General features: G+C 38.8%; 1 protein-coding gene and 1 long non-coding RNA gene across 2 annotated transcripts in view; both read right to left on the bottom strand.

Moving 5' to 3' along the window:
* cacna2d2b (calcium channel, voltage-dependent, alpha 2/delta subunit 2b) overlaps positions 1-18,605 on the bottom strand; it is a 44,019-nt gene extending 25,414 nt beyond the window's left edge. The window contains exons 1-2 of the mRNA XM_074636558.1: positions 18,136-18,605; positions 4,832-4,913 (exon numbers count right to left, since the gene is read on the bottom strand). Of these exons, the coding sequence (XP_074492659.1) occupies positions 4,832-4,913; positions 18,136-18,251 (198 nt within the window). The 5' untranslated portion in view covers positions 18,252-18,605. The remainder of the gene's footprint in view (positions 1-4,831; positions 4,914-18,135) is intronic.
* A 3,813-nt stretch (positions 18,606-22,418) lies between these two features.
* On the bottom strand, positions 22,419-24,044 carry LOC141768339 (uncharacterized). Its single transcript, XR_012594056.1, has 3 exons — positions 23,911-24,044; positions 23,615-23,716; positions 22,419-22,559 (listed from the first exon to the last, which is right to left on the bottom strand). It is a non-coding gene; the product is annotated as an uncharacterized LOC141768339 (long non-coding RNA).
* Positions 24,045-25,355: the final 1,311 nt, after the last annotated feature.

The raw sequence follows: 25,355 nt of genomic DNA, 5'->3' as shown, positions 1-25,355 counted from the left end.
ATCGCCAACTATTTTAATAATTGATTAATCGGGTTGAGTAATTTTTTTAAGAGAAAAAGTCTAAATTCTCTGATTCCAGCTTCTTAAATGTGAATATTTTCTGGTTTCTTTACTCCTCTATGACAGTAAACTGAATGTCTTTGAGTGGTGGATAAAAGGCATTTGATCTTGGGCTTTTGGGAAACACTGATCAACATTTTTCACCATTTTCTGACATTTTATAGACCAAACAACTCATCGATTAACCAAGAAAATAATCAACAGATCAATAAGCAATGAAAATAATCATTAGGTGCAGCCCTAATTTAAATAACACCGTTCTAATCTTCTGATCACTAAAAGCACTTTACACTACATGACACTTCGACATGCAGACTGGAGGAGCCGGGGATTGAACCGCTGATCATCTGATTAGTGGAAGACCCGATCTACGTCCTGAGCCACAACCGCCAACAAAATCACAACACAGAGACAAAGTGTCTCTAATAAAGTTGGTGTGAGATTTACAGGATGATTATGAGGTTTAAACCACATAATAATGCTGACTTGGCCTGTTGATGGTGACACATTCAGCTTTGTTTCCTCTGCAAATTATGTCTTTCAGTGAAGTTGAAGATTGAGTTTTATTATGTTCTTATCTCACCAAAGATGACAAATATTTCTGAATTAAATAAGAAGCTTATAGTCTATTTATTTAACCCACAGGACTACAAAAATCTATTCAATGAATGTAATGTAAAAATAATGGTTTGCCGTTTTCATGACATTCTGACTACGAGTCTAAAGTTCACTGATTCACCCAGATTCTGCTCTTAATGCTCTTCTCCAGAGGACCTGAAGTTATATTAGACCACACATGGAAACACATCAGTTATCTTCTGAAATGTGGCCTTTCAACATGATCACAAAGTATTCCTTATGATTTCTTACTCCAGAGGACTTTATGGGTCATCAGGAGGCATGTGGGAATGACACTGAGCTGCATGAACTGCATGAGCAAACGTCTTCTACTTTCTAGAGAAAGTTTGGTACCTTTTGGCATGAAATGATGCCTGTTTGCTCCGAACTCGTCTATTCACCAACAGGAGCACAAAGAGGAACTTTCAAAGCTTTAGTTGGCAGCTGCTCATACTCAGACCTCTCCAAAAACAAATAGCACCTTTTAATATATGCTTGGTTTTGCCTGTAATATCTAACTACAGAAACATTGTCTTCAGCTGTACATTATTACACACATGAACCAGGGTGACTGGGAGTTCAAGTGGTTCATTATAATCAGATCTAGAGTACCTGCTATAAGCTTCCCTGTCTGATGGGTTTTAGGCCATCACACTCTCAACCTCGTGAGGAAAAACGTCAGAGAGAAGATGACAGTGACCTGGATGAATATATTAGGCAAACCTGCATACTGTATGACAGCTCCCTCTATAAATGGACTTCACCAAATGGACTTCAAGACATCCCTTAAGTTGTGTACGGACCAGAGGACACAGACGGGACCATGCAGTAATGAACAGTGTGTTTCTGTGAACTGGGTGCTGTCTGAGAGGAACTAGGGCCTGTGTAGAATATATTCAGAATCAAGATGTACTATTGACGACAACATTTAGCAAACCAGCCAGGAATGGGACCAGGAAATGTCAACGGTATCACTCCACTAAATTAAAATGTCTTGCAATCTCAATTCAGATATTAAGGCTTATTTATTAGCCATACTCGCTGCGTGGCTGTTGGTTAGCCTGTCTCGTTCGGACTGAAATATTTTATATGTTACGTTGATGTGAATGCGTGGCAGATTCGTATGCATCTTCACATTGTGTTGAGTTGAACTATGGTGAACTTTCAGGCAAATATCGCCTCGGCCGCATGTGTGACCGTGCACTGAGGGTGAGGAAGAGACAGGCCCAGCTCTACGAGGGTGTGATAGGATGCATTGCAGCCTTAGTTCAATATTGTGCACCCTCATTTGAATAATAAATGTCAAGTGCAAGGTGGTATGTCTTTTAGGCGCACAGACTCCACGCTCCATATCCACATTCATTTATAGATGCAGACTAATTTATTGACTTTCCTGCTTTAACCACATTAAAGTCTATTTTCTGTGCCGGTTTTGATTTGGGGGGGAGGGTGGGGTTAAGTAAAGCAATATTGTATTTATTTTTAAAGGAGTAATAAGTCAAAAGTAACTTATTACTAGGGCTGTCAAAGTTACGCCACTAAATTCTTTAACGCATTAACACAATTCGATCTTTCGGAGGTTGTAGCGTGCTCAGTTTTTTACTAGCTTGTCGCAAAAGAAGTTAAATAACGACCCAAACTTTGGCTAAATTGTGCTAAAAATTGTCATGGCTATTTTCAAAGAGGTCCCTTGACCTCTGACCTCAAGATATGTGAATGAAAATGGGTTCTATGGGTACCCGCGAGTCTCCCCTTTACAGACATGCCCACTTTTCATGATAATCACATGCAGTTTGGGGCAAGTCATAGTCAAGTCAGCACACTGACACACTGACAGCTGTTGTTGCCTGTTGGGCTGCAGTTTGCCATGTTATGATTTGAGCATATTTTTAATGCTAAATGCAGTACCTGTGAGGGTTTCTGGACAATATTTGTCATTGATTTGTGTTGTTAATTGATTTCCAATAATAAATATATACATACATTTGCATAAAGCAGCATATTTGTTCACTCCCATGTTGATAAGAGAATTGAATACTTGAGTAACTTCCCCAACACTGATTGTCATTGTGAGCATGTTGGCATGCTGTCGTTACCACTGTCCCCAAGTACAGTCTCACAGAGTGGCATGGCTGTGTTGTTATTTTGACAATAGTTAAGGGGCACCTTAAGGGTTGTTAACTAGCATTACAGATGTTCCTAAACCTCCAGATAATCATGTTAGTTTTCTTTGGAATTAAAAAATGTTAAATTGAAGTTCTTTGGGATCGATTTCATCAAAAAACATTCCTGCCAAACTGCAGGCAAGCAGACTAAGTGATAATAAAAAAACGGATCATGGAGGCCATCAAAAGTGTCTGCAAATGTAAAATTGCGGCTTCACATTGGTTGAGGAATTGAAAATGACGTTTCATTTAAATTAAAAGCGTTTCCTCGACTAGAGAAGATTGCACTGAGCTTTCCGGGCAGCGAGGAACAATTTCTTTAACAGATCCAGAGTGTTTTCAGGAGCATGGAGGGATTAATGAGGACTGAATGAACAACTGAGCCTTAAATCAAGGCATTACTGCAGGCTGCAGGCTGACCATCTGCTCTGCTGTGACACAAACAGAGAGGACACGTGCCGCTGCTCTCTGCTGAGGGAACGCCCCCACACATCTCTACAGAGCGGGGCTCGCTTGCCCCCTACAGATGATCTCTGGTCCCGTTTTTGGCATTTGTCCTCTCAGGGACAACCCCTTATTCCCAGCCACCTGTTACAGCCAGGATGTGGAATAACCTCGATGATTTATTAGATACGATAGGTAAATAGTGATATTTTAATTATTTGAGTATGCAATGTATTCCCAACATGACTACGTTTACATGCACACAAGAAACCAGATCACTGTGAGAAATGAGGTGAAAATAGGGAATTGGACATTTAAATGCGGTGCAATAGTTGGTGTATTAGATAAGTCTATAAGTTTACAGTACATACACTTGGTTAGATCTTCCACAAAGATCGATACAGTTTATCTCAGTTTCAGATTTAGGATTAAATTATTTTAGGGCTGCAACCAACAGTTTCATTATCAATTATGCAGATTATTTACTTGATCAATCAATAAATTAGTTTGTCTATAAAATGCCAGAAAACAGCAAAAAAACAAATAAATAAAAACATTTATAAATATACTATACTTTTATACTATACTATTTATACTAAGATCGCAACAGTTTTCACTGGAGCTACTTTTTACATAAGAAATAGTCCCTTAAAAAAAAACTGTTTGACCATTTACCCTTTATAAAGAAACCAGGTTTCTCATTTACAGGGTATGACAGTTTAGAAATGAGGTCACTGCAGAGAGCCATGGATCAGAATACCTTAATGCATGTAATGTTAAATGTGATGTAGAAATGCATCTGATTGAGAGCTTGATGAAAGATACCGGGTGCATGAATACAAAGTAATGAAACAGTTCATGAAAGTGAATTGTTCCACTGGTCCGACGGTCCAAGGACAGATGGTGTCGTATGCTGTGCAAATTTGTGATTTGTTATATTGGGCTATAGAAATAAAATTGACACTAGTAACAAAAAAGCACATAGATTACATGATCATCTTACGAAAGACCTGAATCAGTATTCATGAATGTAGGTGTTATTAAGCTCATGACTTCCTGAAACACAATACTAGATATTCTAAATCTAACCACTGTAGGCGTGTGTTCAGGCATCTCTTTTTCAGGAATGGTGCAATGTGTGCAAGATTGATAATTATTGCAAACAATACACAAAGTGCCAGCAAAATTTGGCTACGGCATCTAAAAAAAAAACACAGCATACATTCAGGAAACTGATGAATAAAAAAGCTATTAGAAAGAGAGTTTTATGTCTGTCCAGGGAAAACAAAAACATTGTTATTGGCTGCTCATGTCTCTGCAAGGAGTCCCAGAAAACAATGAAGAAAAGAAACAAAGTGGTTTCTGGAAGGCAAGCTGTAATTGTTTTCTTCTTTTATGCACCTATTTAGCTTTAGCTCTTAAACTTAATGGATTTACAGCTATTTTGCACGCTGACCTCTCCGCTCGGTGCATTTCTTGTTGGGTTTATGCAGCACTGTGATGAGTAAGACCTGTGTACTATAAAAAGAGAGCGACACACTCACCCCTTTCAACTGCTGAGCTCCAGTGATGTGCTGAAAGACTCTGTCAATCTCCTGTTCGATACGCCGGGCCCAGTGCATTATCCTGTGGATAAACATCACAGGCTGACTGTCACACAACAAAAACAATGAAAAAGATATGTGTGTGTGTGTGTGTGCATGCATGTGTGTGTGTGTTTCACAAAAGTAAGCTGTGACGTTACAACAAAAATAGCTTTTACCTGGATTAACACACAAATTATGAAAACTTGCTTCATTTAAAAAAAACTAAAACACATTAACAGTATTATCTATTATTATGATCTTATTAAAATAAATAAATATTGTTTCAATATGTACTAAATGTATAAAAAATGTGCCTCCACACTGCAACACAATTAAAAACGGCACCAGGACTTTGCAGGACGAAAAAAAATAAATAGAAGCTGATCATGTCGGAGAATTTCACACCTCTTTGATACAACAATATCTTTTCAAGGAAAAAAAATCACTGATTACACCAATTTAGCAGTGAATTCACCAATTCATTGAACAACAACGGGAATAGAAAAGACGCTTAGACAACAGGCCGCGGTTGAGCGTAAGCCTTGAAATGTTAGTAACGCTACCTAATCAGCTTTGTTGACTCATCATCATAATTCTGTGAAAGGATATTTCCAGAGCAAAGAAAAATATACAATTTTCTACATCATTATTATACACTAAGTACGTAAACAGCTTTTAAAACCTGCTGCGACAGCCAAGATCACTTGATGCAACTGGAATTTCTTGCAACATCCCCAAAATAGAGCAACTAATGAGGAGGGATAAACAAAACATCCACTGTGCGTGTTGTGAGTGTTAAGAGTAACAATAACAGAGGCAATTCAATGAAGGAGAGGGATGTGTGTGGCTCTAGAGCTGAGAAACTGAACAGTCTCTGCCAACAAATTATATTTGAAAATGTTTAATATAAAGAGAGTTACATTGATATTCATGAAGAGCAGCGGCTGTCTATGAATGTGGCTTGGAGCTGTGATGATCTGTTGTGTTGTGAAACTGCTCTTTGGACAATGAACTGCAGTCAAATGTAGATTCTGTCCCTGTTTTCGTTGTTTGAGTGCATCTCACTGTGTTTTCACTTCTGAACCCGAAAATGTGGCTTAATTCCTCCCACAACAGCTTTGATTTGTAGATCTGAGTTGGTCATTTACAGTATAACTTTGCAGACTGATGCGGTGACATAGAGCCATTTATTCAGAACCAGATTCTAGACAATTCTGCCTTGTGGTTAGTTACTTTAGTGGAATACAAAAGTGTATTTTGAATCTACAGTATTTTGTCTAAGGGCTGCACAATTATTCAAAATTTTATCAAAATCTCAATATAGCCTTCTGCATATGGCGCATTATTTGTTAAAGGCAAAATGTGTGTCAAAATAACATTTTAAATTGAATATTGTCGTGCTGCAGAGATGTCCTAGTCTGTATAAAGAACATCTTTGTTTAGTACACATCATTAATTTATCACACCATTAATATTTTAATATGTTTTTCAGTGAAAATAAGAAATTATGTAAAAAATATAATTCCCTCTAATATCGCAAATCATATTGCTTTTGCAATATCAGTCAAAATAATTTAAATTTGGTATTTTCTCAACATCGTGCAACCCTAATATAAAATACTTAAACCTGTAATGACTGCAAGTTACACACACTGACATATCATCACCTTTTATGTTTATATGGCAAACATTTAGCAAACAGTTGCGTATTTACACATCCAGCAGTTAAGGAGCAACATCATCATTCATTTAGAGTCGTGTTTTTGGTCTCCAACAACCCCTGAGGGAAATATCTGGTTCTTCAGGTGCTAAATGCTCCACTATGTTCACCAGCTAGTCTCCAACTGTGTCTGTCTGCTGTTTGCTGCTGAGCAGGTAGAATACTGCAGGTTTTTAAAGCTTTTCCGCTTTCCGAAAACGACGCTATGAGAGCACAGGGAGTGAACCAAAACAGTAAAGTTGTGGGTCGAAAACAGCTAATTTGTGAGAGAAATGTCTTTATTCTTTGATTTTTGGGTTGCTGGAAAAAATCAAATAAATAATTCCTGACAACTACTGATATATTTGACTTCAGGACATCGTTGACTGCATACAGACACAAAATCCAGCTTTTTACTGAATCAATTTAGAGATATTCTCAAGTAAAAGTCCCATATTTGTACCTTGAAATAGCTTAATTTCTGAATGCTTGTGGTGATATAAAAACACATACTGTAGCTCCATAATTCCTGACATTGACAAATTATATATTTGACCTCAGGACATTTCTGACAACATACATGCTGAAAGTTAAAAGAGAAGTTAAATTAAAAGATTTTCCAAAGTAAAAGTCCCTAGAACTGCATGATTCAACTTTTTCCCATGGTCTAGTGTTAAAAGTAAACAAAAATCCCCAATAAATCGCAATATCGAATCGCAAAACTTAAAAATCCCAATAAATATTGAATTGGCAGCCAAGTATCGTGATAGTATTGAATCAGGAGATAAGCGTATCATACCAGCTTTATTAAACAATGCGCTGAAACTCACTTTAAAGCTCCGTAAAGTGTGTGCATGGATTGTGTGCTCGATAGGGTCAGTTCAAGGTCAAGTCATTTTTTGTTGCGGTCAGAGAAATATTCACACAATATTTAGAATGACAATAAAACAAGTGATTAAATTCTGTAGTTTTCATTTAAACAAAAAATAGAAAGCAAAAGGATTCTTCACCCAGCTACTGTGGACTGATACTAGATGCTGATCCTATACTAACAATGGAAGTCAATATACCGATCCTTGCCATCATTTCATCTTATTGATTTTGTTTATGTCTCAACAACATTCCAGCATTTTGCAACATGAGCTGTATTTGTTAGAGGCTCCACACTGGGTTTGTGAAACAGTTCAGTTGTGTTGCAAATACATCAAAGTCAGCAGCAGAAACACCAGTGATATCGACAACTACTGTGCCCGATGATGGAGGGCTGCCAGCACCAACACAGATTTTTTGTGAACTATGTTAAAAAGAGAAAGTTTTACTGGCTGATAAAAGGTTTGGGTACCATGCACTCGGCAGTACCAGCGCTCCTACCAATACCTCTGAAATGTCAACTCCAACGCAGAAATCACAACCACCATCGGCTGCGCACAAGAAACACTAGAAGAACTTGTATGAGCACATGTAGTTGCAGCAGCTAATTCCCTCCCAGCCCACGCACACCAATGCAGGGCTTCAGGGCTTCTACTACAAAACAACAAGAGGAAGAAGAAGAAGCTTACTGAGCATTTGAATGGAGCGTGTATTTTGCTTTGGGACACTTTTACATTCAGACATGCAAAGAAACACATCCAGAAAACTAAACATGCCTTGTTTAATGTGTATGGATTTAGTATCTCCTTCAGAAACACAGGGCCCTATTTTAACAATCTATAGCACTTAGTTTAAAGTGTTTGGCGCAAGTGCATTTAGGGCATGACCAACTCCACTTTTGCTAGTTAAGCGGCACATTATTTGGGTTCAGAGTAAGGCAAAAGGGGCAAAGGGGTTGTATTTAGTCTCTTAATTAATCACAGGTGTGTTTTGGGCGTAACAGGAATTAAACCAATCAGTGTCGTCTCCCATTCCCTTTAAAAGCCAGGTGCGTCTGCACATCGGCGCATTGCTATTTAAAAGGTGAATTTGGGAAAATTGGAGAAGCAAGCGGTTTTCTGCTGAAGAAACGGATCTGCTCATGCATGAAGTTAAAGTGCACGAGCCGAGCAGATGTATGTGGTACTTAGCCGGTGGACCTACTGCCTCCGCCGTCTCAATAAGCACTAGGTTAATATGATAAACACGTATTGATTAATAATGAAAACCGTATTACTTTCCGATGCAACCGATGGGGGGCTCGGACTAGCTGAGCACAGACTTGAAGCCGGGCACTGGGCGTGGCTTAAAACAAACTCAAGATTAGGGAAACACCGATCCAACTTTTTCAGTCCTGATACCGATAGCAATATCTGGGCTTTGGGTATCGGCAAGATGGCAGGTACTGATCTGATACCAGTGTTTAATTAATAAGCTGTATGCCTCATTGTGTGGAAGTGACTGGGATCATTATTTTATATGTAAGCTTGACTTAAACATCACTTTCCTAACTTTGTAACACAAAATATAACAAATAAATACATAGATAGAAATGTATTGAATTGTTATTTATTATTAAAATAATAAATTGTACACCAACAATTTGGCAAAAAAATCTTCAAAATTAATTAATTCATTTAAATGCAGCAACATATTGGTCAAAACTTAAACAGGAATTAAAATCCCAGTATATAATGTATATAAAATATAAATTGAACTGATTGTCTCCATTGTCACCGATATCCTATTCAGCTATTTGGGTCAGTATCGGCCCGATATCTGATCCGGTATCGGTGCATCCCTACTCAAGATGAATCTTCAGAAGTGAACTGCATCCTTGTAATGTCAGGAAAACCGAAATTTGCAGAGGAAGCATTTCTCTTGTTTTGATGAGACTGCTGATATGATTCTACCCAGAAAGAGTCCAAACTATGGAAATTTAAATAATCTTCAGAAAACTGTCATGCTGCTACTGATTAACAAGCTTTCAAAATGTCCTTGACTCTGGCAGCAACCAGTGTCTGAGGTGAGGACTCTTTCTCTAAATGAGTACTGGTTAAACACAAGCTGAGGTCAGATGGCAACGGGACAAAGCAAACAACTGACGGCTTGTTCCGAGGCTCCTAGAATATGGTCCAACACGAAAAATGTTTATTAATGTGTTTTTTTAATGTGTTTCACTGCAATGAATTATTCATAGATAAAATAAATATAGTAAAGTGCTGTTTTATGTTTCTTGTCAACACTTTTCAGGGTTATGTTCTCAGTCTCTCCGCTCCCTCCAGAGCCACAGAAGACATTAAACAACTGCTTCACAGGCTGAGTCGTGCTGCTCATGAATAGTGCCAATTTTAAGCAAATGGTGTGGCTGTAAGGTGGAAGTATAGCAGCTGTTTACTGCCATCTTTAGGCAGGGGGCAGCCCTCTGTAATGCAAGAGGCAATCAACTGTTTGGAGACCGTATAATGTTAACCACTAAGCCAACCAATCACAAAAAGTGGGGTTTCAGCTGTGACTCACCGGGGCAACTTCAATGTTTAGACCTAACTAATCAAACGTTTTTCAATATGATTCAAACATCTGTGTGGAATATTTGTTTGATAAATAAGTCAGTTCACTAATCAATTTAACTCATTAAACAAAAAAACGTGGAAGTCAGATGAACAGTATCAAACCACCTTCACTTAACTGACTATTTGACATAAACTGTATATAAGAAGTGGGCGTAGTCACCATGGCGTTACCCATTGGTTTGTGGACTGCTGTTTTGAAGCCTTGAGTTCGGCATTTTGGTCATCGCCATCTTGGTTTTTGGCAGTCGCCATCTTATTTTTTGCAACCGAAGTGACACGAGAGGGTGAAGTTAAACACAACCAAACACTGAATAAGATGTTTTTAGGCGACCAAAAAGGTTATAATTAACTTTAATGAACTGAAAACACACTGTAAAAGGGTTAAAGTTGTAAGACAAAAACACGGACAACTCCCAGACTGGACAACGCCGTGGTAGTGACCTGTTAATAACAAGGTAGCCACGCCCTAAAGCATCCCCTGCTTTATGGTCTATTTGACTCTAAATGGGACCAAAATGCTGTTTTGAAGAAGACTTAAAACTAGTGATTGAGACCATAAACTCATGTTTACAATGTTTACTGAGGTAATAAATCAAGAGAGAAGTAAGGTCATTTATTCATAGACTTCTATACAATCAGACTTCTTTTTGCAACCAGAGGAGTCGCCCCATGCTGGCTATTAGACAGAATGCAAGGTTAAGGCACTTCAGCATTGACTTCACTTTTCAGACCTAGAGGTTGCCCACTGCTATTTGACTAAGAATCTTTCACGCTAATAAACCTTAAACTTCACTTTTGCTTTAATGGCCACACGACCAGAGTTGGCGGAATTTGTTTTTGATACAGCATGGAAAAAAATGCCCAGTACACAGTGTCAGCAATACAACACAGTACAGTATGTGCTCTGCATGTCTTCTTCCTAAATGCATTGTCAGTGATAAACAGCATAATTTCCTCCCAAACTGCAATTTCAAAGCAGCACACACATCAGAACAATGCAGCCTCTTATCGTATAAGAAGAACTAGTTCATAGTCAGTGCGTCAATGCCATGTTGAAGCGTACAGTATGCTATTCGCCTCAGAGAACATAGTTGCTTAAGATGCAAAATATGCTGTAAAAGACTAAAACTAGACTCCCTGTACGCCCAGACTTTGCCACCCTATCCTCAAGAGACCCCAAGGATCACTGAATGAATGCAGTCTCAATAAAGTTTCCCAAACTCCCTCTGTTCACCTGCCTCACTTCACTGGTTCAACCTTCATTCACTGCTGTTGAGTCTGGCCAAATGGATTAGAGAAGACTCAATATTTATTTGCGCTTTCTACCTAAATTAGTTCGAACTAGGAAATAAATCTCAATACCCAGAAAATCACCCTGGATTCTGTAAGTGCCCCGAGAGTCCATTCATTATCACTCACACAGCTCCCAGCAAAGTTACGAGACAACATCACAGATTAAAGTCTTGTTGGGCTTGTTTCTAGTGTTGGACGAGCCACAAATCTCCACTCAACTGTCCAGATCCACAGAAAGGCCCTATATTTGAAGAGTATTTGTTTCCCCACTTTTGGATTTTATTATGAGCTGAACATGAGTAAAAGACTTTTAGACCTGATGATGAATAGACTAGTACTACGCATGCTTGACTTGCCAAGTTAAAGGAGTGGTGTGGAAAACTAAGATGTAAGCTATTTGGTTCTGGGTTTTTTTACCTCCAGCAACATCAAGACACAACATCACTACATCAAAATATCACGCCATTGAAGACATGATAGAATGCCTGACAAAGTGTCTTCGACAAGCACAGCACTATTTAAAAGTGAAATTATTTTCAGCTTGAGGCAGTCGAGGCAGAAAAAAGTGAGGAGTGCTCTGAAAAACAGAGCAGCAGCAGCAGGCGGGACGTTTTATCTCTCTCCCTATTGACAACTGAGAAGGTAAAAAAAAAATGTTTTGAGTCAGGTTTTTTTTATATAAAACTCTTTAAAAATACATTCCGGTTGTCATTAGGCTTGATTTTCAATGTGTTAATGTGATTACTACAGCCCTGACACCAAGACCACCTTGGCTGATCAAATAAAAATGTTTATGAAAACTATAACTGAGCAGTTCTTTCTTGCTACAGAGACACATTTCAAAACATAAAACATTATGCAGAAGAATAGTGAGTCAGCATCTTGTGATTCTCACACAATTCGTATAAAATAGGTAACATAAAAACATCCCTGATAATAAAAAAAAGACAGACTTGTAAATGCAATTTTGGGATTATTCTCAAGACCTTAAATCAGTCTGACTTTTTACATTCTGTCGCTCTCTAATCCCATTATGTCCCAGATGTATGTTTTAGGGATACCAGTAGTGATTCCCACAAAGGAGCAACACCCCAGGGTTACAGGTGCAAAATGTGAGACTGGGAGCATTTCTATTGCCTCCCCAAGGCTCTCAACATGGCGATGGCTAAACCGGCGGCCCGTAGCTAACGGTGCTAACAGTGCTAACAGTGAAAACAACGGCAACACTGCTGACAGAGATAAAAGTGTTAATCTGCAGCCGTGTTAATCTGCAGCCGTGTTTCCGCAACGGCGCTGTCGGTCGGGACAGCGTTATCAGCTGTAACCGCATATGAGAGCAGTGCAGAGTGGTGGCCATGAGCTAGCCAGTGGGGCACGCTCACATGCACGAACATGCACTCAAAGCATGCACGGTCGGCCCGGCGATGTCAACAAAGCACAGAGAAGCTCTGATTACAACACACACAGAGGGAGAGTGACTTCATTCTCTGCTCAGGTAGACATTACTCCTCTATATCTTTACAAAGCAAATAGTTGTTTTAATACTCTGGATATCATATAGAGCCCCTTTAATGCCTGGTGAATCGTAGCGCTGATATAAACTCTTAAAAGAATATGCAAGCAGAGATGCGTCATCAACTCACGTCATCCATCTGCACCGCTCATGTTTTGAAAATGCAGGAAAAGAACATTTTACGTCATTTCATGGCATATTTTGATTTGTTGGTTTGTAGATGTGGTTTATATCAGTCACATTGAGAGAATTTGGTCCTTAATTTCTGACATTATCAGAATTCTGACACATTCCAAAACATATTTAAAAGACAAGTGTCAATAAGATTGTTGCATCACAAATTCATTTAAAATGCCCTTGCAAAGCGTTGTAAAAATCCTGTGTGAATAAATCAGGTTTGTTACATGACTGTAGCCCGCAGATCTGCAGAGCAGCTTTAACCGTGTGAGTCAGTGCAGCTGAAGCACAAACCCAAGTTTTTTAGTGTGTGCTCCATTTCCTCTCCTCTCGAGCCCTGTGGGACGTCAGAAAACAACTCTGTATCGCAGTGCTGCGAGGAAGCGGCTGAAAAGCACAGCGCACTTGTGCCTCGACTCTGTTACCTGCTATACGCACACACCCCTGGGATGAGATAGAGAGAAGCACTATGCGATGTGACCCATATATTCACTTACAGCAGAGAGCGAGAGGTTGAGAGGGTGGAGCAGCAGAGCGATAGGTGGAGTATAAGAAGCAGAGAGAGCCAGGAGACATTTATAGCTTTATGTATACAGTATATGAACTATATCTACCTATCTGCAGTATCAATCTACTGCACAGTATATATCCATCCATTCATCCATATAGCACCGTAGTCTCCTAGAAACGCTGTTCATATACAACTAATTTGCAATAGCAAGTATATTTTGTAGGACACATAATGCTTTACGTATTATATTTTTAGCCATGCAAGCAGCCTGGCTCTAGGGATGGTAATGTCGGTCTTTGGTCTAGGCTGAAATACAGACTCTCATGTCCCACAGAGGATGAATCTTAATGACTTTGGTGATCCTCTGACTTTTCATCTGGCGCTACCACAAGGTTCACGTTTGTGGTTTTAAATGAAAGTCTGTTGAATGGGTTGTCATGAATTTTGTTCAGGCATTCCAACCCGATATCACGTAATAAACCCACCTGTCCACCAGAGGAAAGCGTGTCAGTGTCACGATTTGCCTCGCCGAGGCGTGAATAACATATGTGTGTATGAAGGTGCAGTACCAGCAAGAGATAACAAAACCACTCACTTCAGGAAAAACGTCAAAAGATTATTATGTAAACTAAGTGCGATATCCACGGAAACAACTTAAAATAAGTACGGAAACATCTGTCACAAACATCACTAAAAAACAAGTCCTGTGTTTGTTGGACCCATCCAGCTCTCCTCTCCACCGTAAGCGGTCTTTCTCCCTTTTTTATTCTACGTCTCTAGCTCTGACTGTAGCATATTCACACGGATGCATTTACATTGCAGTCAGTACAGACTTCCTGGCGTACAAATGATATGGCATTCTTACTGCACACTTTTGCCTTGCTCATTATTCATCATAGTCATTCATACGCCTTCTCCTGCAACCGGGCTGGACATTCATGTCCCTCTCAGGATGAATTGTGATCACAACTGTAATACTTTGGTTTACGACCAAATACTGGCAAGTATAATGACATTCCCATCAGCCTCAGTTGTACTTTGTGTTTAGTGGTAATTAGGAAATGTTAGCATGCTAACACATTAAACTAACAAGGTGAACATGATAAACTTTATATGTACTAAACATCAGCATGTTAGCCAAAGGACAGATGGAGTTTATGAGCTGCTCGCATGGCTGTAGAATTTTGTTATCAAATTTTTGGCAACACAGACAGACATTTTGGGCTCTGCCTTCCTCAGCACATATGTTATGTTATTTCATTTATTTCCATTAAACTGCAGTGTGATTCACATTTTTATGGTTATATTTAGGCACCTCAAAGCACTTAGACAAAGTAAGAGAAAGACCATGTTTGGGTTACATGTTAGAAAACTGGTTTGAACTGCAAGACTTTAAAAAAAATATTCAATAAAAAACAAGTAATGCTGAAACAATTAGTCGATTAATAGATCAGTCAATCAATAAGAAACTAATCGACAACAGACAACAATATGAATCAGTTCAGGTCAGTTATAAAGCAAAAATTCCAAAATGTGAGGATCTGCTGCTCCTCTCATTGTAAGTTCATTACATTTGGGTTTTGGTCTGTTGATCCTACAAAATAAGATGTTTGAGGAGCTCCCATTGGGCTTTTTTTTTTGCTGTTTTCTGCTTTTTCACTAACGATTAATCCAGTGGTTCTCAAACGTTTTCCTTCATGCCTCCATTTGGAAGCAAAGTAATTAAACAGATGTCATTTAAATGAACATTTTCCCCAGGCGCTTCACAGCAACCCACTGCTTCTAAATGCTTAGGATGGGTTAAATACAGAGGTCAAATTCCATGTATGTACCTCTATGTATGTGACAATTTTAATTGAAATCAAAAGAAAAAATAAATTATTATATTGATATAACATTATCTAGAAATGAGTGATTCTTTTCATGTATGTTTCTCACAAGTTACTGCGGTGCAGAAGTAAAATATTTATCAAAAACAATAACACAAAAGACACAAGGCTTTCCCGCTCACACTGACAGTGATCTTGACAGCATGACAGGCGTTTGTCATATTTCAGACTTGACTCGATGATACTGGATGGGCATCGCCAGTTTTTCTTTCCTTCCCTGTTAAAAATCCACACGCTTTGCACTTTATATTGTTTTGTTATAATAAATCTTGCCACACTTTTCCCATTAATGGTCAGTTAGAGAACCACTGGATTATTAATCGGAAAAAAAAATTATAATAATCAACAGATTAATCGCTAATGAAAATAATCATTAGGTGCGTGAAGCCCTAGAACTGTGATATTTCTCTAACCTTGACCAAGTATTTTGGTAGCCTAAACCTAAAAACATGAGGAAAGCAGGATGCAAACTGCAACCTCTGTGAAGTATAAGAAGGTCACACTTCCTCGATTAGAAAAAACATCTAATCCAGACAGCAATTACATTTCCTCCACAGCTTACTTGGAGAGCAATATAGAAACATATACTGTAGGAGACAGGGTTACTATCTATCTATCTATCTCTCTATCTATCTATCTCTCCATCTATCGACAGACAGAGTTGAGGCAGAAGAGGCGGGAGTGAAAAGGGTGAAGTGAGGGAGGGTGAAGGAGAATAAATCCTCACTGCTGCAGTATTAATTCTTAATTGGAAAGAGATGCTGTTCTTCAGCGTAGCGATTCTGCTTCATTTAGCTTACATGAAGAGACCCAGGGCAGAGGGCTATGTAGCTGTTTCAGAGCACTCAGCAGAAAAAATCAGCCGTGAGGAGGAGGAGGAGAAAGCAACGGCTATACCCTACTTGAAATAACCCAATTCATCATAAAAACACTCCCATACACACACCCACGCCTCCCTGATTTATACACCCCGTTCCTAATTGGTAAATACACCACGAGTCTCCAGTTGTGATTGGCCAGGAATCCCTCACTGTGTGCCCCGAAGATGAGTGGACCATCTGGCCTGTTCCTCCCTCCAGAGCGGAGCCTGGAGGAGGGCCCAGATAACTGGAGTCTCGAGTTAAGTGTCAGCTGTACTTAACAGCAACGGGTTAAAGGTTAATAATTAAGAACTAAGCACGGGATTGATTAAAATAGAGAGAGCAGGCTCATTTTAAAGTCGCTTTCAGCAGGAATTCACAGTAAAGCCGATCCTTTCTCCTTCTATGCAACAGGGCTGTCCTGAATACTATTTTTTGGGGCTTCGAAGCTTCGGCGAGGAATAGTCGAAGGTATGTGAAGCTCCGCGGTGCAGCGTGACGCCACAGGCTGACATGTTCTTCCGTCTGTCTGTCTCCATCTCCCTCGTTTTCAGAGCCCGGGACAGCGCCAAGCAGCGATATCCATCAGAGAATAACTAATAACTATTCATGATGAATATGAATAATGAATAATGTTATGGGATCATTCCTTATTTCATGGGCTATTTGGAGATTTATAGGCCTACGTCATTATTACATACAGTATATAAAAAAAATTATATATATATATATATGTATATATACTGATTTGGAGGTCGAATACCATGGCAACGGTCGAAGCTTCGAAGCATTCGGGTCAGTCCTACCATGCAACCTAGTAGGCCTACAACTAGTACTTGCTGAACTACTAGAGGCGTATTACTGCGCTGTTGATTTTCTCAAGGTAGAGAAGCAAGTGTTTCACCAAATAAATAAACTTGAAAGCCTGCATGGAAAAATCTAGTAGCTATACTGGTGCACAAGAACAGCAGGGGGGTGAGATGAAAGAAGAAAAAAAAAAATTTCAGTTTCACAACAACTGCTGCACAGACTTAATGTTGCTTGTCAAATAGGATGACTGCTTTAATTAATAACTTCACTGACGATACTTTAAAGAGTCACAATGAAAACATCTCTCCATCCTTGCCATTGTTTTTTTAGACATCATCTTATGGACATCTGATTTGAGGCAACTAGATAATTAAAAAAAATAAAAGGCTATAACTCATCATATGTTAATAGAGATCCTACATTATTTTCAAATAATATCTCATATAACTTGATTAATAAGAGGGTCTTCTGTTTAACTGAGACACATAAACTTTAAAGTGTCACAATGAAAACATCTCTCCATCCTTGCCATTTTTTTTTTTTAAACAGAGTAATGAGAGTCATTTTTGCATTATAGACATCTGATTTGAGGCAATATACCACTAGATAATTAAAAAATATATATAAAGGCTATAACTCATCATATGTTAATGAAGATGCTACATTATTGTTCAGATAATAACTTGATTAATAAGAGGGTCTTCTATTTAATAACTGAGACACATAAAAATCACATATATAAATATAAATGATGGGAATAGCTTTCCTATATGCATGCAGAGTCATACTGTATGGACTACACCTTTTACACCAGCATTAACTATACTCAACGTTTACATTAATGCAATCAAGCCAACACACAAGTCAAATTATATAACAGCAGAAAAAAAAACACACAACAGGATGACTGAAGTGATCTGAGTGGTGGACAAAACCCCAAAGTTGTCTCTCCCATCCAGAGCTGCAGAGCATCCCGGTGTGTTTTTCTCCCCATCATCAGAGTATATATATATATATCGGTGACTTACGTGTATTGCTGTGGGAACGTGAGAGCAGCAGCTCCAGGCCACGATGCGCTGAACATCAAGATAATCTGGATAGATACCAAGCAGACGATGCTGCAAGACCTTTTGCCTATCGCCATTTTCCATTAACAATTCTCGTCACGGAGGGTTTTTTAGTGTGCGTAAAATGAAGCGCGTCTCCGGGTGCATACAGCTATAGAGCTATATTATTATAGTGTCCGGTGGCTCAGTATCCCGACGACTTCATGTCGGTGTGTGTTGTCAAGTGGACGCGGAGGAGGAGGAGGAAGAGGAAGAGGAGGAGGAGGAAAGCATTGGCCGCGGAGGCATCGCTGGACGGTGGGAGATGCACTAATAATGCAGCTGCCAAGACACTGCAGAGTCTCTCCTCCTGCTCCCACATATACACCACCACCACCAACACCAACACCACCAACACTATAACACACAGAGCCAGGCGCGTTCACGACAGCCCTCTCTCTCCTCTCTCTCATCAGCACCAGGCGCGTTCACGCTCACCAGGCAACAGAGGAGCAGAAGATGAAGATGAATCTAGTTTGGGTGCTTTATTTATCTCTGCAGAGCCACGTGGGATTTGTCAGAGGCATAAATTTAGTTTTTTTTTATACAAGAATGACCTGCTGCTCTTCTTCTGTGCACTGTAAACAATTGATGTTAATTTACAGCAGGATTTCAACAGTATTAACCTGTTATTGCTAAAAAAAACAGTGCTTTACTGTTAATACAATAGAAAACCTGTTAAATTACGATCATAGGCCGTTTTTTAACTGAACTATAATGCATTCTTAAAAACACTTTACTGCTGATCAACTGTCTAAAGTATCATCAGTAACAGTTTCATGCAGTATTCTTTAATTCTGGGACCTGATCTGCACATGTGAGGCTTGTACATTGTACATGATTGTAAAATCAGTGAATTAGCTTTATTGTTCTTCACTCACATGTTGTTATGGTTTGCATTCTGTGCTTGTAGCCAGCTATAGACAGACATTTTGGGAAAAGTGTCAACAAGTCTATTATAGCCTTTTTCCTAAAAAGTGCCTTTAATTGTATTTAGTGTGACTATTCCTATGTCTGTAACCTGCTAAGTCTATTCATCTAGGCAAACAATAATGTTTATTAAAATGTATGTAAAAAACATAACCTAAATAGTGCATTAAAACAAATCAGTAAAATAATGTAAAAGAAAGGTGAAAAACAGCTATATAATATATCTTTAAACAGTAAATTAACTGTAAAATACTGTGAAATTAATAAAAAAATAAAACAGTTCAAACTGTATTTTTCATTAACAGTACAAAACTGTAAATTTCAGCGATAATGTTAATTTTACGGTAACATAAAGGCAACCCTGCTGCCAGTTCTTTACTGTTATTTTACTGGGAAATTCTTAACAGTGTGTGGGGTATACTGTAGGCCAGAAGGAGGAGGATGCAAAAGGTCCCTGAATGCAACATAATGAAGAAAGTGTTTCCCCTCAAGGCTGCATGCATCCCACACCCTGACACCTGCAGGGGCCCCCAGAAGAAGTCACCTTGTGGTTTTTGGTAATTTAATTAATATAGTTAGTGTTAAGAATAAACCTGCAGTGGGCAGAATATTTTTGGCATCATTGGGTAAAAGAATATATGACAACCTTTCCGCATATTGTAATTAATGATATGAGAACTATGAGGACTTTAAGAACTTTAAACACGCACTATCTGCAACCATCTTGGACTGTAACCACTGGCTCACTTTACACTATACATCCTATATACCACTTTATAGACTGCACATATGTACATACTACATTTATTTATTGTACATACTACATTTATTTATTGACGGACTGCACACACTATGTTCACCCATTCACGCTGTATCTCTTATATCTCTATTTATTGTTTTTATAATTTTTGTATACCTTTACCTCTCCTGTGTTTCACTCTGTTTGCTGATGTTGCTGCTTTGACACCTGAATTTCCCTCCGGGGATTAATAAAGGTTCATCTTATCTTATCTTATCTTAAAGTGTTCTGAGAGAAAACTAGACTTCTGCACCTCCTCGTGGCTCTGTTTTCTAGTCTGTGATTGGAGACTTTGGCCAATCACAGGTCATTTCAGATAGAGAGCGTTCCTATTGGCTGTGCTCCAGATGGTGGGCGGTGCTTGGTATTTCCTCAACTGATCTCAACATGGCTGCCGGGTCACAAACTTTCTCATTTTGCAGCTAAACAGTACACTACAAGAAGTTTCTGAAAACATTTGAGGTGAGAAACAGGCATTACAGTAACAGAATATTGATTCATATTTGATCAGCGCTGCCTAGTTTGACCTTTTGATCGGAGTTTTCAAGTGATTGACAGCTGCTCAGAGACGGCAAGACTCCAGCTCGGCTCCGATTGCTTGATTTCCTCCAGTCTGTGAAATCTTGCAGATGCCATTAGGAGCACCGGAGGACACAGAGGCACATGATTTTTTTTTCAGATTACCTGCTTTTTTTAATCATACCTAATTTGATTTATTTATATCCACTGAAGCTTTAAAGGTCTTATTGATGACATTTTTATGTAGACAAATATTGTTTTTGAAAGGTGCAGAATAAAAGTATGGATTTCCCTGAAAAAAATATGATGATTGTGAATTAATCATTTTAAAATCTTGACGGGTCCAAAATAAATGTTTTGTTTATCTCTGTGGGAGAAATCTGATGTTTGGTTCCCACTTCTAACATGGCTTGTGAGCCAATAGTAAAACAACATTGGTATCACATGGTATCTCTGGGTCATCAGTTAGTGTGGAAAAAACGGATAAATGGCTGAGATTGACGGTAAGTGCCTGGCAACTACTTGTTGTGAAGTAAATGCAATGGAACGAGGAGGGAGAATACAACATCTAGTGACTGAATGTTATCAATGTTATCAATAGCACCTTCAAGATTTGACATTAAAAATCATATGATAAGTAGGGCTGTCAAAGCTAACGAGATAATAAGGCGTTAACGCAAATTTGTTTTAACGCCAAATTGAAAGGAGAAAGGACATGTAATATTATTTCTAAGGCAGGTAGGTTGTAGTAGGCTCCGTTTTAAAGTCTTGAGTCTTGAGTCGGTCATTGTTGTGAAAGAAACCCTGACCCTGAAGGAAGAAGAAATCAATAATTTGACACAAAAACGGTCCGCCAGAGTCCGACATCAGAACTTCGCCCATAGCAACGGTCTGTTATAAAGAAATAACAGACCGCAGAACGCCATGATTGACCAATCAGAATTGAGTAAAGTATTCTCAAACCATAGGATGTATACTGGATACAGTGAGTTTGTGAGTGTGCTGTCAAAACTATTCTTAGACAATTCACAAGTGAAATGGAAGAGCTGCTCACAACTGAAAAAGAAAAATGATGGGTTGTGGTGACGCAGATCCAGAAAGGAAAACAGTAAATCATAAGAAAGACATTTTGACTGTCAGGCAGGGACATTTCACAGTTTTATTGAAGTCCGATGTCGCACATACTGATCATTTCCTATTCGTATAAAATAGTAAAGTATGTTGATATTTTTGTGTACTACAAGTAAGCTAAAACACTGTCTTATACCATGACAATTAGTGGTAGGTCTATGCTGCATATAATTAATATGTAGTATGGATTTTGGACATGGTATAGGCCTTTTTTTCACAGCAGAGATTGTGACTTATAGCTGGAGTAAGTAAGAACTGAATGCAGTCATTGTTAGTGTTACATGTTGTGCTTCTCCTACAATGACATGTCAAAATGTCTGCTGTGAAAATGGACTATTGAAGCTGCTCTGTATAGTCTGCTCTGGGCATTGTACTAAATGGGAACATGGAGGTGACAGGTACATACACAATGTGGTAGGCGGGGTGTCAACAGGAGGCCCAGCAGCTAATTTCTCTCTTGAGGCTCCCTAACAGCTTATTCCACCATGCACTCCTCGGGGGTGAGCACTAAATTATGGAGCCCCAGATGTGTAAAAAAGCATGGCTATTTAAAGTGAAAAGTATGAGCGAATGCATAAGTGCATATACAGTACATTGCTTTTCAGTCCAGTATGGTTGTTGAATCCTGCATCTGGCCTAAATATAGGATGGGCACACAACTACCCTTTGCATTATGACGTATAAATACATAATAGATTGTGTTAAATAATTTAAGGAGATTTCAGAATAAAATTCATAAACAGCATGGTATAGAAATACAGTTTATTTCTTCCTTTACTTGCGATCACTTAAAAATAAATTTGTTTTTCTCTCCCACTTACTGGGTCTTTTTATTATTTCTCACCCTCCCTTTTCCCAGCATACATTTAATCAGAAAGCCTTCCTCACAGCAGACAGTCCGACTTGTTAAACACACTGTAGCTGCGACAGTGCCTCTGCGCTGGTGTCGAGCAGGTTGGCTGTGCACCTAAATGGAACAGAAACATTGTGAATATTATTAGTCACACCTGTCTATTATCTATTTCTCATTTTGCATACATATCATTATATTAAAATATATATATATTCTGATAAGAAGGACATATTCTAAGTATGTATCTCATGTCCAGCCTGTTAAAATCAAACAGAATACAGATTGGAGCAATTGCAAGAGTGATGAAAGAGGCTGACACCATTCAGTTGAATATTTAGCCGATCATAAAAACATATGACTACATATTAAGACGTAGTGGCTCCGATAGTTGCACACAATGATCTCTCTGCTGTGCAGGAACAACAAAGTAAACAGAGAGATGAGTGTGGCAATGGGAGACCTTAAATGATGTAACACATGACGCGCTGGCCAGACATTTTAGACATGCTCTATATAAACAAGAAAGAAACTGAGAAATGTTGCATGGAAAATAAGAAAAATGAAATGTGTAGCAGGACAGAAAACAGGAAAACAGAGGAGTTGAAAATGAACAAGAGTGGAAAAACAAGTGTGTGAACATGAGAATGTCAGTTATTTCATCATCTGCTTGGAGGTTATAGAGAAATATAAATCTGTTTTGACTCTTTTACAACCCATTTAGTTATGGAAGTCAACTAATGTACTTTACTATTGACTCATTATGTGATCAATGACTGAGGATGGAGCTTCACTCCCATCTGTCAACCCTTTACAAACAGTTATGTAATCATGTAGCCTAACAAGTCACAGCCTGTCTATATATACATTTAATTAGACGGGATTCCTCAACGTCTTCAAATGGTAGTCAGTAATGCTTCACATGTAAAGATTAATACCCTCTTCAATCCAGATCTAATCTTCATTAAACCCTTCTCTTTTCCTGCTGTAGACATTCAGATTATGTGCAAAAATAAATATCCTAAACCAGAACAATAATGAAAAACAGGACAACCGAATGTGTTGACCACAGTATAGTGATTGTGGAACTGCAATCTCTGACACAGACAACAATTAAATGCCACTTAATGGAGAATGATGCGGCTATCATAAAAGGGTTTGGCTGTAATTACCTTCAGAGGACAGTTGCACAGCAGGACTGCACAGTAGAGAGAAATGGCATTCAGCTGGAAGATATAAAGACAGTATGCATTTCCCTTCATACACTGCAGCATCTGTGAATATAAACAGCTCTCCTCAGAAGCATGAAAACCAGAGAGCCGAGACTCAACACTGTGATATTGAAGAAAAATAAAGCTACAGTAAGGACAGTGAAATGGAGATTGATTTTGTCGATTCACAGATGATTTTTTACCTATTTTATTATAAGAAAGTACACGTATTCTCCCTCTCCATGGTGATTTCTTACCTTTTCATTTCATCCATTTAATACAGGTCACAGCCATAGGTGCAAGTCAGTCCCTGTCTTTGAGAGCTTGTTTGTTGTTGTATATTACGATATTGAGGCTGATAAATCCACAGCAGGGTGTGTGTGGAGAGAGTGCAGGAGTCAGGTTAAATCTCTCCATGTGGGTAAGCTCCCTGCTCAGGCGTCCTTGACCGAGACTTGAATCCCCACCTCATCTCGCCTCAAATTTGCTGTTATTGAATCTGATCCTGACCTCTGAACGAGGGAGCGAGAGCAAGAGGGAGCAACTGTTATTTCCTGAGAAATAACATGCATATAAATGACTTCTTTGGCCTCAAAGCAGAAGGACCTGGCTGCAATTTTACAGTAGAATTGCTTTTGCTGTACCAAATTCATGAAAAGCTTTCCTGAAACAGAGAGATGTGGAACTTTACATCAATGAACTGGTTAACAGCACCTGTTTTTCCGCAGCAAGGCATTCAGATGCTCGACAGCTCGCTCGCTCGACAGGATGACTGCACCTATTCCAGCCCCCTCTGGGAGGAAGGATGTGGGTTCAGCTTTTAGTCGTCTCCCTGACGGCCCCATGTGCTAATACTGCTGTCATGTCCTGGGGAGAGAGAAGACTAATTACTGACTGCAGTCTTCCTGCCAGTCCCCCTCGGAGAGCCGTACACTGTTAATTGGACGACAACTCCAAAGGGAGCTGAACTGTGGATGAGAGCGACCTTTGTCTCATGTAAACAGCATTACGTATGAAAAGACATCTTTAATTTCCCTTATTGCATCTCCATTACACAACACCCTTGTTTACAACAATTCTCCATTTCTTCTACCTAATTAAAGGCAAGTTCTCTCAAATAAATGCAAATAACAAGAAATAATATGAAAGGGTAGCACATCCCAGATTTCAAAATCAAGGAGGACAAAAACTAGCATTTCCCATATAAACAAGTGAAATGCTAGTATTGTGTCCTTGATTTTTAAATCTGGGATGTGCTACCCTATCATATTTTTTATGCTTATTGGACTTTGGACATTGTTGAAGTGCAACCTCCTTTACCAAAACAAAATGCAAATAACCTTTTGTTTAGGTGATTTGTTGTAGAAACACAGTTTTAGCTACGCTAAGCATTGATGCAGGTCAATTTTTAAGCTTTGTCTTGTTCTAATAGATTTTAAAGGTCCCATATTGTAAAAAGCGAGATTTTCAGGTCTTTTACATTATAAAGCAGGTTAAAGTGCTGTATAAATACTGTTAAACTATCAAAACGCTCAATATACGGAGAAATACATATAGCCCGTATTCAGAAATTGTGCTTTTGAAACAAGCCGTTAGGATTTCTGTCCATTTGTGATGTCACAAATATACAATATACGTGATTTTAAACATAAACATTCTAAATGTGTCGCAGTTTATTTCCTGTTGCAGTGTATGTGAATAA

This window comes from Sebastes fasciatus, chromosome 1, assembly GCF_043250625.1.
Source record: "Sebastes fasciatus isolate fSebFas1 chromosome 1, fSebFas1.pri, whole genome shotgun sequence".
Classification (NCBI taxonomy): Eukaryota; Metazoa; Chordata; class Actinopteri; order Perciformes; family Sebastidae; genus Sebastes; species Sebastes fasciatus.
Note: the sequence above shows the minus strand (reverse complement) of the source record. Positions and strands in the feature narration are given on the sequence as shown.